At 32.8% G+C, this 16,449-nt stretch overlaps 1 protein-coding gene and 1 long non-coding RNA gene across 6 annotated transcripts in view; one reads left to right on the top strand and one right to left on the bottom strand.

Moving 5' to 3' along the window:
* The window catches only part of LOC127706598 (membrane-associated guanylate kinase, WW and PDZ domain-containing protein 2-like), a 106,443-nt gene that overhangs the window by 43,753 nt on the left and 46,241 nt on the right, over positions 1-16,449 (top strand). For all 5 annotated transcript variants that reach the window (XM_052211256.1, XM_052211271.1, XM_052211278.1 and 2 more), the window contains 4 exons: positions 12,714-12,771; positions 13,751-13,809; positions 14,899-15,006; positions 15,613-15,651. In XM_052211256.1, coding sequence (XP_052067216.1) covers positions 12,714-12,771; positions 13,751-13,809; positions 14,899-15,006; positions 15,613-15,651 — 264 coding nt within the window. The remainder of the gene's footprint in view (positions 1-12,713; positions 12,772-13,750; positions 13,810-14,898; positions 15,007-15,612; positions 15,652-16,449) is intronic.
* Positions 1,535-1,905, bottom strand: LOC127707360 (uncharacterized). The gene is made up of 3 exons (XR_007984817.1): positions 1,770-1,905; positions 1,690-1,731; positions 1,535-1,571 (listed from the first exon to the last, which is right to left on the bottom strand). It is a non-coding gene; the product is annotated as an uncharacterized LOC127707360 (long non-coding RNA).

The following is a 16,449-nucleotide window of genomic DNA, read 5'->3' on the forward strand; positions in this document are numbered from 1 at the left end:
CGATGTGTGATCCATTTGGTGTCTAGAATGTCACTCTAGATTATATTTCAACATGGTCACCACAGCTAGAAATAAAACATGAGGGTATGTAATAACTTGCATAACATTTTAAAAATTGTATCAAATAAAGAAGATCTGGCAGTTGTTACAAGATAATATAAATGCTAATTAAGACCTACATATCTTGTATTTCAACCAAAATTACCAGTCAACTCCTTATACTGTGTATTCATTTATTTTCGTAGATACCAATTTTAATGGGTTGAGAAAAAATTAGATTTCATCGTTTTGCCAATGTCTTCTTAAAAAACTGTAGAAAACTTTCACTTTGTTGAACATATAAATTTATGGTTCAAATGTAACCAGTGAAATCCATGAACAATTGATTTCTAAGGAATTACAATTCATCAATACTGTAAGATCTAAAATATTACAGTTTCCTGACTATATCTTTTTATTCATAAGAATATCTTTCAAAACCATGGTTGGGTTGATAATGGCCAATGCGATGAGGGGTTGAAGAAGACCCCTATTAATTTTGGGGTCAATAGATCAAAGATCAAGGTCAAAGCAGCTATTGTTAAACTGAAATTTTAATTCAGGTTAAAGATCAAGGTCAAGATCGCAGTACATATATGGATTATACGCATACTAAAAGTTTGGGGGGAATTTAAATTTTTGGTCACTAGGTTAAAGACAGGTCTAGGTTAAGGTGTAATTAATAGCCTAAAATATTGGCAATTGTCCCCCCTATTGTTTGACATAAATTGTAGACAAAAAATATGTTACAGTGAAGATGAAATATATAATATTATTCCATTTTCTTTCACGTGGAATAATTATGGTAATATACCATTAACTGTCAATCTGACTCTGAGCATGTATCAGGTATACTCAAACTTACAGCACTCAAAGTATTTACTTGGGTATAGAAATATTGTCATCATTTGGTCGTCTTCTGAGCGCCAGTGAAATGCTTGCCAAAGTGGAGTGTCCATTTGGATGCAGGGTGTATAAATTCTTAGCCACATCCTGTCAGAATAGGGATGATAAAGCCAATGCCATGTGTTAAGACAGCCAAACGCTCTCTGCAAGTTAAGAACCCTTGCAACAACTCTTTGAAGGGTCTGTAGGTGGCTTTGTTGCAAGGCTAAAATTCTGTCCCTATCCAATATACTCTCATTTTCTGCCATTGATACTGGTCAATCTAGCTTACAGTTATTTTCTCAAGGTGATTGACACTTTATTTAATCCAATATTTTATAAACAATTCTGATTTTGTTTTAATATTACTGTATGGTGTTTAAATACAACTTGAATCCATTTCACCTCTATGAATAACAAGAGGTTCAGGGTGAACAGATAGAAACTCAACACCACAAATAATCAACTGACATCTAAACATGTTCAGCTCTAAATTGCCAAGTCTAGAAAAATTGTGAATAATTAAACAGAGACTATCAAAGATATACCATAAACACTTAAATCACCTTATATAAGATACGGGGCTGCGTCGGATAGAAATCCACCTTATATAAGAACATTGAGAGCTGTGTCGGATAGAAATCCACCTTATATTAGAACATTGAGAGCTGTGTTGGATAGAAATCCACCTTATATAAGAACAGAGCAGTGTCGGATAGAAATCCACCTTATATAAGAACAGAGCTGCGTCGGATAGAAATCCACCTTATATAAGAACATTGAGAGCTGTGTCGGATAGAAATCCACCTTATATAAGAACAGAGCTGCGTCGGATAGAAATCCACCTTATATAAGAACATTGAGAGCTGTGTTGGATAGAAATCCACCTTATATAAGAACATTGAGAGCTGTGTTGGATAGAAATCCACCTTATATAAGAACAGAGCTGCGTCGGATAGAAATCCACCTTATATAAGAACAGAGCTGGGTCAGATAGAAATCCACCTTATATAAGAACAGAGCTGCGTCGGATAGAAATCCACCTTATATAAGAACATTGAGAGCTGTGTCGGATAGAAATCCACCTTATATAAGAACAGAGCTGCGTCTGATAGAAATCCACCTTATATAAGAACATTGAGAGCTGTGTTGGATAGAAATCCACATTATATAAGAACAGAGCTGCGTCGGAGAGAAATCCACCTTATATTAGAACAGAGCTGGGTCAGATAGAAATCCACCTTATATAAGAACAGAGCTGTGTTGGATAGAAATCCACCTTATATAAGAACAGAGCTGCGTCTGATAGAAATCCACCTTATATAAGAACATTGAGAGCTGCGTCTGATAGAAATCCACCTTATATAAGAACATTAAGAGCTGTGTCCGATAGAAATCCACCTTATGCAAGTGCATGTGTACATGTACAAGACTTTGAATGATTTTGGAACATTCAAATACGAAATAAAAGAAGAATTTTGGTCTGTTTTATAAGGTTCTTATATCAATGCAATTTTCAAACAGCTACAGACTTTGCATAAGGTCGATATTTGTCCAACACAGCTCTAATGTTAAAAGACAGCAACTTTTGTAGTTTCTGACTTGCGACAGGCTCATGAACATTTTGTGGGATGACAGTAGTTTCTTTAAATTCCAATCCCCCTTTTAATATATAATTATATGCATTAGATATATACTGAAAAAAGACACAACGCTTACTAATTAAATTGATCTGATATCTGTTTATCTACTTCTGAATATAAAAATTGTACGTCTCCTATTAGGAAAATTGAAAACTTATCATCATTAAAAAAAAGGATCAATCTGACATGAGTTGGTCATAAAAAGGATTGTATAGAGTTCTAGAAATATAATTAGTAAATATTATCATGGGAAATCATATAAAGATACATTACTGACGTCACATGCTGAGGATAAACTTAATATACTTATGTTGTATGTCATATATATTATTGATCAGATCATATCAAAGATGGGTTATGATTGATATAAAGGTTCAAAACACATAAATTTTGTTAAATCTCTTGGAAATTTCACATTATACAGAGCTGTATGGTAATTGTATTTTAATGACTGCCAACTCACTAATGGAAATTACAACTGAAATAATCTAGAAATCATTTTTATTGAATGGTTATGCTATTGTATATGCTTACTGATATAACAAAAATGACAGTCTTCAAATAGTTGATATAAGAGAGATAACTCTGCTTATCCTTACTATATTTGTTTTGAAAACCACAAGAGTTATGTACCTTTGTTCATATGTAAGGACAAACATAACCTCACCATGTTTCCTTTGTTTGAATGTCAAATGACATATAATATTAAAAGATGGATTTATTTATTGAATTAAGAACAAGAATAAAATTCATACTTGACATAATTTAATATACAAAGTACTGACATAGTACAATTGCCAATTTACTCCCACTGCCACAAACACCTATGAAGTAACAAGAAACAGTGTTTTTTTGCTGATTCTTTTTTTGACGGTCACTAGAAAATTTCCATCTTAAGGTAAATAAGATGGCCTAAAATTATTATTTACAAGGATCTGTTACTAGAAACAAATATTTTTAGATTGCATGTTTAATGTATAGGGCCTTCCTAATCACTGATTATCAGTGTTAATGTAGATACTGTCAAATTTTGGTACTGAAAATGTCAATAAAGAAGTCAGAGAGCTTCAACAAGAGGTCACACTTGATACTATATCATTTCAGGTTTGCCTACTGCAAACTGAATAAGAAAAAAAAATAGCCCCTAATGTTTACTAAACCATTACCGATATTGAAAATTGAAGAAGAGGTAAGAAAATGAGATATTCTCCTATGAGTAAACACTCGAGTTACTACAAAATATAACCAAGAATTGTCTTCCTGGTTATGTATGAAATATTTGCTGCTTGAAGTAAATGACTATCACTCCTAGATTACATTTTATTCATGGAGACATATATAGCCATGCGACAGACAAAATCTGTTCACACATTACAATCAAGCAATGATTTGACTATAGGATTAATGGACTGTTAAAAAGAAAATTTGATGATTTGATAGAATTTTCCTGTATGGTCATTGTGGGCCAAAAGCTCTGTAACCTTTTGACCAATGTTATGGTGTTATATTCTTTTCTAATGACATAGTTTTGAAGTGTTCAAACTTAAAGGGCCTCAGTAGGCTGAGAGGTCTGAGTAGTTCTTCTACAGGGATCTCTAACCTGTCAACTTAAAGGGGCCTCGGTAGGCTGAGAGGTCTAAGTAGTACTTCTACAGGGATCTCTAGCCTGTCAACTTAAAGGGGCCTCGGTAGGCTGAGAGATCTAAGTAGTACTTCTACAGGGATCTCTAGCCTGTCAACTTAAAAGGGCCTTGGTAAACTGAGAGGTCTAAGTAGTTCTTCTACAGGGATCTCTAGCCTGTCAACTTAAAAGGGCCTTGGTAAACTGAGAGGTCTAAGTAGTTCTTCTACAGGGATCTCTAGCCTGTCAACTTAAAGGTGCCTCGGTAGGCTGAGAGGTCTAAGTAGTTCTTCTACAGGGATCTCTAGCCTGTCAACTTAAAAGGGCCTTGGTAAACTGAGAGCTCTAAGTAGTTCTTCTACAGGGATCTCTAGCCTGTCAACTTAAAGGGGCCTCGGTAGGCTGAGAGGTCTAAGTAGTTCTTCTACAGGGATCTCTAGCCTGTCAACTTAAAAGGGCCTCGGTAGGCTGAGAGGTCTAAGTAGTTCTACTACAGGGATCTCTAGCCTGTCAACTTAAAAGGGCCTTGGTAAACTGAGAGGTCTAAGTAATTCTTCTACAGGGATCACTAGCCTGTCAACTTAAAGGGGCCTCGGTAGGCTGAGAGGTCTAAGTAGTTCTCTAGCCTGTCAACTTAAAAGGGCCTTGGTAAACTGAGAGGTATAAGTAGTTCTTCTACAGGGATCTCTAGCCTGTCAACTTAAAGGGGCCTCGGTAGGCTGAGAGGTCTAAGTAGTTCTTCTACAGGGATCTCTAGCCTGTCAACTTAGAAGGGCCTCGGTAGGCTGAGAGGTCTAAGTAGTTCTTCTACAGGGATCTCTAGCCTGTCAACTTAAAAGGGCATTGGTAAACTGAGAGGTCTAAGTAGTTCTTCTACAGGGATCTCTAGCCTGTCAACTTAAAGGGGCCTCGGTAGGCTGAGAGGTCTAAGTAGTTCTTCTACAGGGATCTTTAGCCTGTCAACTTAAAAGGGCCTCGGTAGGCTGAGAGGTCTAAGTAGTTCTTCTACAGGGATCTCTAGCCTGTCAACATAAAGGGGCCTCGAAGGCTGAGAGGTCTAAGAAATTCTTCTACAGGGATCTCTAGCCTGTCAACATTGAAGTAGTCAGTTCCAAACCCACTCATTGCAAGGTGAGTTCAGCTTAATTTAGTAGGATAGTCAGTATTCCTGCTGAATGTTGGTGGTTCTCTCTGGGAACTCCAGCTTCCACCACTTATAAAAATTGGCTGCCTTGATATATCCAAGTGTGTTGAAAGTGGCATCAAACACCAACAATCAATCAAGCCAAACATTAGGATACAGTGATTTATCACCTGTATTTACCTAGGAGTTTCAGGGCATATAAAAGATAGGTATTATAAGACAGTCTACATATATTTTGATGGAGTATTTCACATGGATATTCTATTTACATCATGACTGTGCAAAACTTCACATCCCAGATTCAATATTTCTGTAAGATAAGTAAATTATCATGCTTCATCTGAAATCAAAGACAACAAAAATAAACTGTTTCAGAGTAAGATATTGATATTAACTGATAAAGACATGAAGAAGTGGACAAATTATCTGTCCACCCAATGTGCTGTGGATACAGGGAGCCCCAGGAGACACACTCTTACATCACACATCTACTTAAGCTAGAGATAATTAAACATTGATTGTGTACCCAGCTTCTATTTCCCCCAATACACATAATCACTGCATACTCTTCATGATAAAAACGCATCATCATTTGACTGAAGTGAAATATACATGAAATATACATTCTTCAAGTTGGTAGAAATCTGATAGGAGTGCTATCTGGGATGTTTACAAATCTGTGAAAAGATTCAGAAGTCAAATAAGGTCAGTTAGAAATCAAAACTCTTTGTGCTACTGTTTTATGTTGAAATTTTGGTGATAATGTTTGTTAATGAAAACATAGTTTTTATGAAAAATGCAATTGAAAAGAAAGCAAATGGGTCAGTTGTTCTTTCAGTATATTAATTTCTATCAGATATCAATTTCATTCTCACTGTTTTTGTATGGAACTAGAAATTCTGACACATAATTGTATTAATTGTGAAATTATTTTAGACTACATTAAAGTATACATAATTAAATAGCATGTGAAATGTGAATCTGTTTGAAGAGAAGAAATTGATTAATTAATAGATAGATATAAATAACTATCATTAAAAAGATAGTGCTATGAGGAAGAAGGCATTCTAAGTAATGGAAAACTTATGTTTTTAGTGTAAATCTTAAGATAATCCAACAGATGTTCATGATCCTCCTAGGCTTTTTTGCTTTCATAATATACAAGTGAGTTATTCACTTATTCATTGTATTAGACTCTTGCTAAATAAAATTGTGCAGGTACAGTATCAAAAACAAAGTATGAGAAAAATTACACACATGATTCAGCAGGGTTTTTCCAAGTAAGTAAAGCCAAACAAGTACATTTGTACAATTCAAGCCAAGCCAGTACATTTGTACAGTTCTAGCCATATCATAGATCATAAATAGGATCGATCTCCTGTCACAAACACTTCTTATGAACTATAAGTTAGATTTAAATGGTTGTTCTCAATGTTCACATTATTTACCATACAAATAACAAGACTAAAAAAAAAGAAAAGAAATCCCAGAACTGTACATGCAACTTTAGCTAAGTTTTGATGTGTGTTATTTAAAACTTCATGTAATCATCTATGACATGTTCACATGTTACTTGGGAGGAGGTGATAGCGAATGGTTGGGCATAGATGTTTTTTTTAAATTTGATGATGACTGTGCTTTGTTTATGTAAAATTTAGGAAATGCTTAATGTACATGATAAAATATCCAGGATATATAAAGATTTGCTAGGTCTCATAAAGATAATACAAGAAATCACAACAGGTTAAGTGTGGAACATCATAAAAACATACGTTAATATTTTGTAATAATTGCCTTTCTGTCATCTGTTATTTAATGGGAAATTTTAGTATTAATTAACAACATAAAGTAACCTATATTAATATATATGTTCATTTTTTTCATTAGAAGTTAAAAGTTTCACAGGCAAAAAAATTGTGTTTACTTTTTATACGACCGCCAAAAAATTTTTGTGGTCGTATATTGGTATGACGTTGGCGTCGGCGTCGTCGTCGTCGTTGTTGTCAGCGTCCGAAGACACATTGGTTTTCGCACTCTAACTTTAGTTTAAGTGAATGGATCTCTGTGAAATTTTACCACAAGGTTCAATACCACAAAAGGAAGGTTGGGATTGATTTTGGGGGTTATGGTACCAACAGTAAAGGAATTAGGGGCCAAAAGGGGCCAAAAATAAGCATTTTTGTAACTTCCAGACATAACTTGTGTGTTAGTGTATGGATCTCTCTGACATTGTACCACAAGGTTCCATATCACAAAAGGAATGCTGGGATTGATTTTGGGGGTAATTGCCTCAAAATTTTAGGAATTAGGGGCCAAAAAAGGGGCAAAAACAAACATTTTTCTAGTTTCATGACAATAACTTGTGTGTAAGTGTATGGATCTTTCTGAAATTGTACTACAAGGTTCCATATCACAAAGGGAAAGCTGGAATTGAGTTTGGGGGTAATTGCCGAAACGTTTAGGAATTGGGGGCAAAAAGGGGCCAAAAATAAGCATTTTTCTAGTTTCCAGACAATAACTTGTGTTCAACTGTATGGATCTTTCTGAAATTGTACTGCAAGGTACCATACCACAAAGGGAAGGCTGGGATTGAGTTTGGGGGTGATGAATCATAAGGGGGTTCAAAAAATTTTGGGGGGGGGGATTTTTTTTTTTCTTTTAAAATTTTCCATTTTAAGTTGGTTATTTCTGATTTATATTTAAAAGCAAATAATAATGATATGGTAGGAGATACACACCAAACAGGATGTGTAAATTTTTATATAATAAGTATTGTGCAATAGCAAGAAATTTTCAATTGCACAGTATTGCACAATAGCAAGAAATCTTCAATTGCACAGTATTGCACAATAGCAAGTAATCTTCAATTGCACAGTATTGCGCAATAGCAAGAAATATCCAATAGCACAATATTGCACAAAGCAAGAAATTGTCAATTGTACAGTATTGCGCAATAGCAAGAAATATTCAATTGCACAGTATTGTGCAAAAGAAGATACTTCGTATAAATTGCTTATTTCTTGACCAATTTCAATGGGGTTTTATTCTTGAATTCTTGGGGTTCTTTAATATGCTGAATCTAACCGTGTATAAGGTTTTTGGATTTTGGGCCCCGTGTTAAATTGGTCCACATTGCGGTCCAAAGGGTCCAAAATTAAACTTTGTTTGATTTCATCAAAAATTGAATATTGGGGTTTATTGATATGCCGAATCTAACCGTGTATTTAGATTCTTAATTTTTGGTTCCGTTTTCAAATTGTTCTACATTAAGGTCCAAAGGGTCCAAAATTAAACTTAGTTTGATTTTAACAAAAATTGAAATCTTAGGGTTCTTTGATATGCTGAATCTAAACATGTATTTAGATTTTTGATTATGGGCCCAGTTTTCAAGTTGGTCCAAAATTAAACTTTGTTTGATTTCAACAAAAATTGAATATATGGGGTTCTTTGATATGCTGAATCTTACCATGTATTTAGATTTTTGATTTTTGGGCCCCGTTATCAACTTTGTCCACATTGAGGTCAAAAGGGTCCAAAATTAAACTTTGTTTGATTTCATCAAAAATTGAATTCTTGGGGTTCTTTGATATGCTGAATCTAATCATGTATTTAGATTTTGGATATTGGACCATAATAGGTGAATGTCCAATTTTAAATTTTTTAAGTTCTTAGACCACATTCATTCTGTGTCAGAAACCTATGCTGTGTCAAATATTTAATCACAATCCAAATGCAAAGCTGTATCAAGCTTAAATGTTGTGTCCATACTTGCCCCAACTGTTCAGGGTTCGACCTCTGCGGTCGTATCAAGCTGCGCCCTATTTATCAAGAGAACTTATCATTCAAATGGCAAAAATAAAAGGCAACTTTGATGTTTATATTTTACATTTTGTAATTACAAATCTCAGCTTGATTTCATGGGAGAGTAAAAATAATATCAACCATTGAATTAGAATATTTAAGGTTGTACAAATGCTGTCAGTTAAATATTAGGTGGAAAGTTAAATGAATATAAAACTGTTATGTTAGTCATTGTAGCATTTATAAAAGAAAATGGGGTTTATGTCAGGCATTTATGTGGCAGCAACTTAACAACAGTTACAGAAACCATTAGACATTTGATACAATATCAATGAAAGAAAATGTGGAACATTTCGCTGAGATAGCATCCAACAACAATACAAGCCTTAAAAAAAAAGCAGATGGTATATGTTTTGCTCAATGCCCTTGAATAGTCTAGTGGATGGTTTTACCATTGGCAAACATACCACATCTAACTTTTTTTTAACTACAATAGGAATAAAAGAAGGTATAAAGAATACATCAATGAGACAAAATTCTAGAAACAACGGAATAGATTAAAGATCTGCTATTTCATATCCAAATTTCATTAGGATAAGATCCTCTTAAGTATATTTTATTTTGTTAAAAGTGTAGACGAAACAACTAAGCATTTGGTAACATCAAGTTGTAACTTTATTTTTTGGAAAATGACCCTGTCAAAGCGTCAATTTTACTATACCATTGACCAGATGTCATTTTATCGCTTCCAAGCCATCTTCCAAACTCGGTTCCTTATTTTACATACCTATGTACTGTACAGAATTTCATTCTTAACCTGTCCATATGTTTATTGTTATTAAATGGTATTTTGAGCTATCCCTTTGGTATATTTTTCATATTTATATGAGCTTTTGCTTTTATGTGCATGTCTTTACAATCCTTAAAAAAATCAGAATATAAATAGATCCGTATTGTTATGGTTTTGGACTTTTTACATACCAATGATAACAAATCGCTATCGCTAGACAAAACAGTTCTTGAAAGAATGTCAACCTTGTCAGCTGAACTGTAAAATCATTCAAAAAATAATAATCGAAATTTTGAAATCATACGAAAGATAATGGTCTTTATCAAAATTTAAGAAGTTTTAAAAAAAGCGAAAATTAGTAATACGGTTATATCCACGTGGTGCCTATGTATTTTGTTTACAATTTGTTACTGCTGCAGACATAATATAGGTCAAATATCGCAGGGGCTAGTTCAATTAAAGAACAAAATGGCGATATTGGCAGAAGTTTTTCCTGTCAAAAAGTCTTTATTTCTTTCTTGATTTTTTTCACTTTAAAAAAAAATTAAAAGATGCATAAACTTTATGAAAGGAGTAGGCAGTGCCCAATAAATCATACCAAAAGTATATATATATAGTCTAGAGATTTGCACAACGATACTAATATAAGATGGTATTATACGAAGATGTTGTTATTAAATCGTGTTGACAAATATTTCGGCTTAACAAATAGCCTTCTTCAGTGTCAATAATTTTAACAAAATATATATATATATATATCTTGACAAACAAATAGAAAAAGCCATAGACATTGAAAACAATTTATATCTATTCTATTGTCAGTCAGCCTACCTACCATGAACTGAAAAGTTTCCTAAGATTCAGTAGGTAAATTATGTGAAAATCAAGACTTGCATCAAAAATATCCCAACATTAGAGACAATGGCGTCATTTTTCCTCAGAGCTTTCAGCTCTTTGATTAGATTAATTTTGTCATTAATTGTAATTTGTAACAGATTATCTATAGTGAAACAGAAAAATAGTTATGATGTATAGGGAACCTTTGGTAACCATCTGAGGGAAAATTGTTTTTACTGACCTTAAAATAGAAATGTCTTAAAACCTTTAAACTGAAAAAAAGTTCCATAAATAAACATGTCAAGACGGTTTGATTTGATTGGTGAGAAAATTGATTGGTTTGAATCAAATACTGTGTTAGGAATAAGATTGACCTTTGAAGCCAATGTCACTTTTACATTTACAACAGTTGGGGTGATGAGTATCAGTGCAATTCTTTGACAGGGGTACCAGATGTTACTGAATTCCTGTCTGATACTGGCGGCATCCTGTGTTATGTGTCTTGTCTGAGAAGGTATTACTGTTAAAATGATGAATAGGTCAACCCTGATAACAAAATTTAGCCATTAGAAATCTGAACATAGCAAGGAGATTCAAAAAGTTTTTGACTGCTCCTAAAGTTTGAATGAAATTGTTATGTTACTATTTATAGAACTTAAATTGTTTTATCTGATGTTCAACATAACAATTGTCAAGATGGAGGACAGCAATAAAAGTACTGATTATTAAAAACAAAATTTATAGTCTCTACCTCCACCAGGTTACAGGAGCACAATTATTTGCAATGCATTTTCCATAGGGTACCAGTGGTGTTCCGTATTTTACTTCTCGAAGACTACACTAACTAGGAAAAAACGGGTACCTGAGTTCCTGTTACTAGAAATGCCAGTGTTGCATAACAACCAAAAAAAATATATATGGTCATTCGGCAAAATTGACTTAAAATGCAGTTGAACAACATCGTCTATTTTTTTTGCTTAATGAAAAAGGCATATTTTTAATGGCTCTGATGTGCAGAAATGGAAGATATTTTCTATACTTTGTAAAATGTGAATTTTATTTTCTAGATTTTTTAAACCTAATTAGATAAGTTTTCGATTAAAAGTTATTCCAATCCTATATCATCCAATCAGAAGCCGTTCAAGATTCTTATCTGAGTACCATCTTGGGGTAAGATTTTATCCTTTTTGGAATTAACAAAATACATGTATGCGTTAGTTGATAACAGTACTTTATCTGTAGCATTGGAATTATTGACATTGGAAATTAGAATACAGAAATAGTACTCAAAATATTTGTTGTTGTTGTGAAATAATAAAAATAATGATTCCTTGTTTGTTTATATTGGTACATGTATTTAATTAGTGTTTGTTGATTCATGATAATCAGTATTTAAATGGCTCCTGTACTTCCCATAGACTTAGAAAGTAAAAATGTTGTGTAAAACAATTTCTTCCTTTGTCTCCAGGAAACTGTGTAATAGATTTACCATCTGTATTTGTGTGATGATGTAAATATGATAAACACAGCTGTAACTATTTATAAGTGTAAAACACAGATTTTTTGTAGCCATGATAAGAAACTTCTCTTTTCAAAATTTTGTGTTATAAAACTATTTAACAAGTGGTAAGTTAGTAGATTAGTTCTAAAGTTTATGGGATTTGTCTTGAACAGTTTAATGGAACTAAACATTTCAGGACTGAACTTGATATAAAAAAAATGATTTAGATACTGTGCATGCATTTAACTGACTGAGGGCTTACTTTGAGTAGGCTAATTGACAGATAAAGTTTAGTAGTGGTAACACCAATTCTATTTTCTTCACCTGTTTTCAGTTATTATTTGTGAGAATGGTTAGTTAGAATGTTATATTATTTTTATTGTACCCAGTTTGAGGGAAACAACAATTTAGAATAGACATATTGGCTGAAAGTTTTGTACTTTATATTTCAGAACTTCCCTTTGGTTGGGAGAAAGTAGAAGATCCACATTACGGAACATACTACATCGAGTGAGTACTCATCTAACAGAGATATACATTTATAATTCTTACGTTTTTTGAAACACAATTAGTTTTTAGAGTAAAAGTTAAAGACTTCTGAAAGAAAATTTCTGATTTGTTGGATATCATTAATATGAATGTTGATGGATTAGTTAGTAATATACTTTGTTAGTTTAAACAGTTTGTTTTTTCTAACAGAGATTAAGAAATGTAGGTCATGGCATAATGCAACTGAGAAAATCATAGTGTATATAAACATGCTGCTTCCTTCAAAATAATTAACATTAATTAACAAAATATATTGTATGTTGTATGGAAATGTTCTCTTGATTCATAATCAAAATAGAGGATCTGTGTAAGATTCATAGCCTCTATGTAAAGACAAACTATAGATTTGAGAAGTTTTATTAAAGGGTTTTCCAGAAATGTCTTTCTGAAATTTTAAGGTTTATTTTCATGGGCAATAATTTTAACGGTAATACTGAGGGGAAAAGAGCTATTTCAAGGATTATTGGGTCTGAACATTTTTATTGTTTTGGTTTTCTTCAGAGGAACATATTTTTTCCATTGTACTAAATTGTGTTTTTTTTCTACCTACAAGAATGTATATCCATTTACATTGATGACTATATAATGGTTGGTACTTACTGTTTATATCATTTTCCCCTTCCATCTTTCCATGGAATAAAATGTTTTTTGTAAAGTCCTATGGTGCCAAATTTTCTGGTTTTCCCTCCTTCTAGCCCCTTGTACATTTTCTTCATGTTTAAGTTTTTTTATGCAGGTTTTTTTAAGAGATGAGACCTTTGTCTTTATTAGAAGAAGTACTGTATTATATAGAATTGGAGTGTTTAACATTTTTTTCATTATAATGGCAATTATTGGTTAGTTTTGTCCTTTATGTTTTTATATAATATCTGTACTTGAAATGTTTACATGTAATATATGATTTACAACACAAAACCCTTACAACACTTATATATTACAGTCATGTTAATCGAAGAACACAATATGAGAATCCTGTAGCACAAGCAAAGAGAACTCAAGGTAATTTTACATAAGCCAACAGAAAATTAAATGTTAACAGATTGTTTTCCTTTGATAACAGTTACTTTGATTAACCAATAGCATTAGCCAAAAGTCTTAGTTAATCAAGTTATCTCCCTTACATAATAAAACTGTTATTAAGTATTAACTAAGAGAACTCAATTTAGCAAGTTATCTCCCTTACATTATAAAACGATCAGTTGGTATAAACTAAGAGAACTCAATTTAACAAGCTATCTCCCTTGCATTATAAAAACGATCCGTAGGTACAAACTAAGAGAACTCAATTTAACAAGTTATCTCCCTTACATTATAACACAATAAGTAGATACAAACTAAGAGAACTCAATTTAACAAGTTATCTCCCTTACACTATAACACAATAAGTAGATACTACTAAGAGAACTCAATTTAACAAGTTATCTCCCTTACATTATAACACAATAAGTAGATACAAACTAAGAGAACTCAATTTAACAAGTTATCTCCCTTACACTATAACACAATAAGTAGAAACAAACTAAGACAACTCAATTTAACAAGTTATCTCCCTCACACTGTAAAACGATCAGAAGGTACAAACTAAGAGAACTCAATTTAACAAGTTACCTCCCTTACACTATAACACAATAAGTAGATACAAACTAAGAGAACTCAATTTTAAAAATTATCTCCCTTACATGTACATTATGAAACAATAAGTAGGTACAAACTCATTAGACAACACAATTTGAAAAGTTATCTCCCTTACATCATAAAACTATCAGTAAATACAAACTGAGACAATCCATTTTACAATTCCCTTACATCATAAAACAGTGAGAAGGTACAAATTAAGGGACCTCAATTTAACAAGGTATCTGTCTTAAATAATGTATAAATTATTATACTTACTAGTGTGATATCTACTGATAGATAGTGTGTTCAGCGTAAGTTGGATCACAAATAAGCAGTGTGTTATTATGGTATGTGTGTTCATTGTGGAAACATGGGCATCAGAGGAAAATCTTATCTAAGTATTGTGAAATCACTGTGTGTGAAATGTTTTTGCTGTAAACTTTCTTGATGGTAGCTTGTTTATATTTTCAGGAAATGATTTAAATAGTACTCTACCTAGAACAAAGAAAAGTCAGGATTCTGCCAAACGCTCTACAAGTGATTCCAATATGATGAACCACCATAGAGGAGCACCTCCAGGTATGTTATTTTAAGGTGGTGGATGCTGAAGTTTATGAGTCTTTGACATTGCTTATGTCTTGCTTGTAAAACTGTATGATGACAGCTTTTGAAATAATTATATTTTGATTTAAAGAGCACAATTTAAAACATGAATTGGAAATTCTGATATATATAGATATCTATATATTGTATTGTAAATTCAGAAATAATGATGAGGATTTTATTAGTGTGAATAATGGGACTGTTTGAGTATCGCAATAATAAGAACTCATATTCTGATATCTTGAATTTTGGTTGAACATGTCAAAATTGCAAAAATAAATGCTTGCAATAATTTCTGAATTTATAGTATATGTATGTGTTAATTTATGTAAGTGTCTTGATAAAGGCTAGGTTAATTACTAGTGAATCTGGTTAAAAGATGTCCATGTATGAACTTAATACCAGATTTACCCTGCTATTATATGTGTTGCACAGTTATCTTCTTATCTTGTTACCTGAAACCTTTATAATTACCTGAATTTCTAGCCATTTAAGGAGATTTTTTCTCTGAGATATAAGTAAAATGTTGTATTGATTTGAGAATTGCATGTCTAGAACAAAGATTGCATGTTCCTTTTACAGACTACAGTCAGCATGGAAAAGCTCTGAGGGGACGCAAAGGTTCGTTAATAATTTATATTTTGTCTGTATAAGGATTATAACTCTGCTGTAGTGATCAATAATTGATTTTCTAAACTACTTGGTATATATTGTCTGGAAAAAAAGTACCTTTTATCATTGATTTGTATATACATTTCACTCACCTAGACCAGTGTCAGCTTATTGCTATCACTTGACATCCCTTTTATCATTGCTTTGTATATACATTACACACACCTAGACCAGTGTCAGCTTATTGCTATCACTTGACATCCCTTTTATCATTGCTTTGTATATACATTTCACTCACCTAGACCAGTGTCAGCTTATTGCTGTCACTTGACATCCCTTTTATCATTGCTTTGTATATACATTACACATACCTAGACCAGTGTCATCCTATTGCTATCACTTGACATCCCTTTTATCATTGCTTTGTATATACAATACACACACCTAGACCAGTGTCAGCTTATTGCTATCACTTGACATATCTCTATTATCATTGCTTTGTATATACATTTCACTCACCTAGAACAGTGTCAGCTTATTGATATCACTTGACATATCTCTATTATCATTGCTTTGTATATACATTTCACTCACCTATACCAGTGTCAGCTTATTGCTGTCACTTGACATCCCTTTTATCATTGCTTTGTATATACATTACACACACCTAGACCAGTGTCAGCTTATTGCTATCACTTGACATCCCTTTTATCATTGCTTTGTATATACATTACACACACCTAAACCAGTGTCAGCTTATTGCTATCACTTGACATCCCTTTTATCATTGCTTTGTATATACATTTC

The sequence above is a fragment of the Mytilus californianus genome, unplaced genomic scaffold (genome assembly GCF_021869535.1).
Source record: "Mytilus californianus isolate M0D057914Y unplaced genomic scaffold, xbMytCali1.0.p SCAF_1, whole genome shotgun sequence".
In the NCBI taxonomy this organism is placed as follows: domain Eukaryota; kingdom Metazoa; phylum Mollusca; class Bivalvia; order Mytilida; family Mytilidae; genus Mytilus; species Mytilus californianus.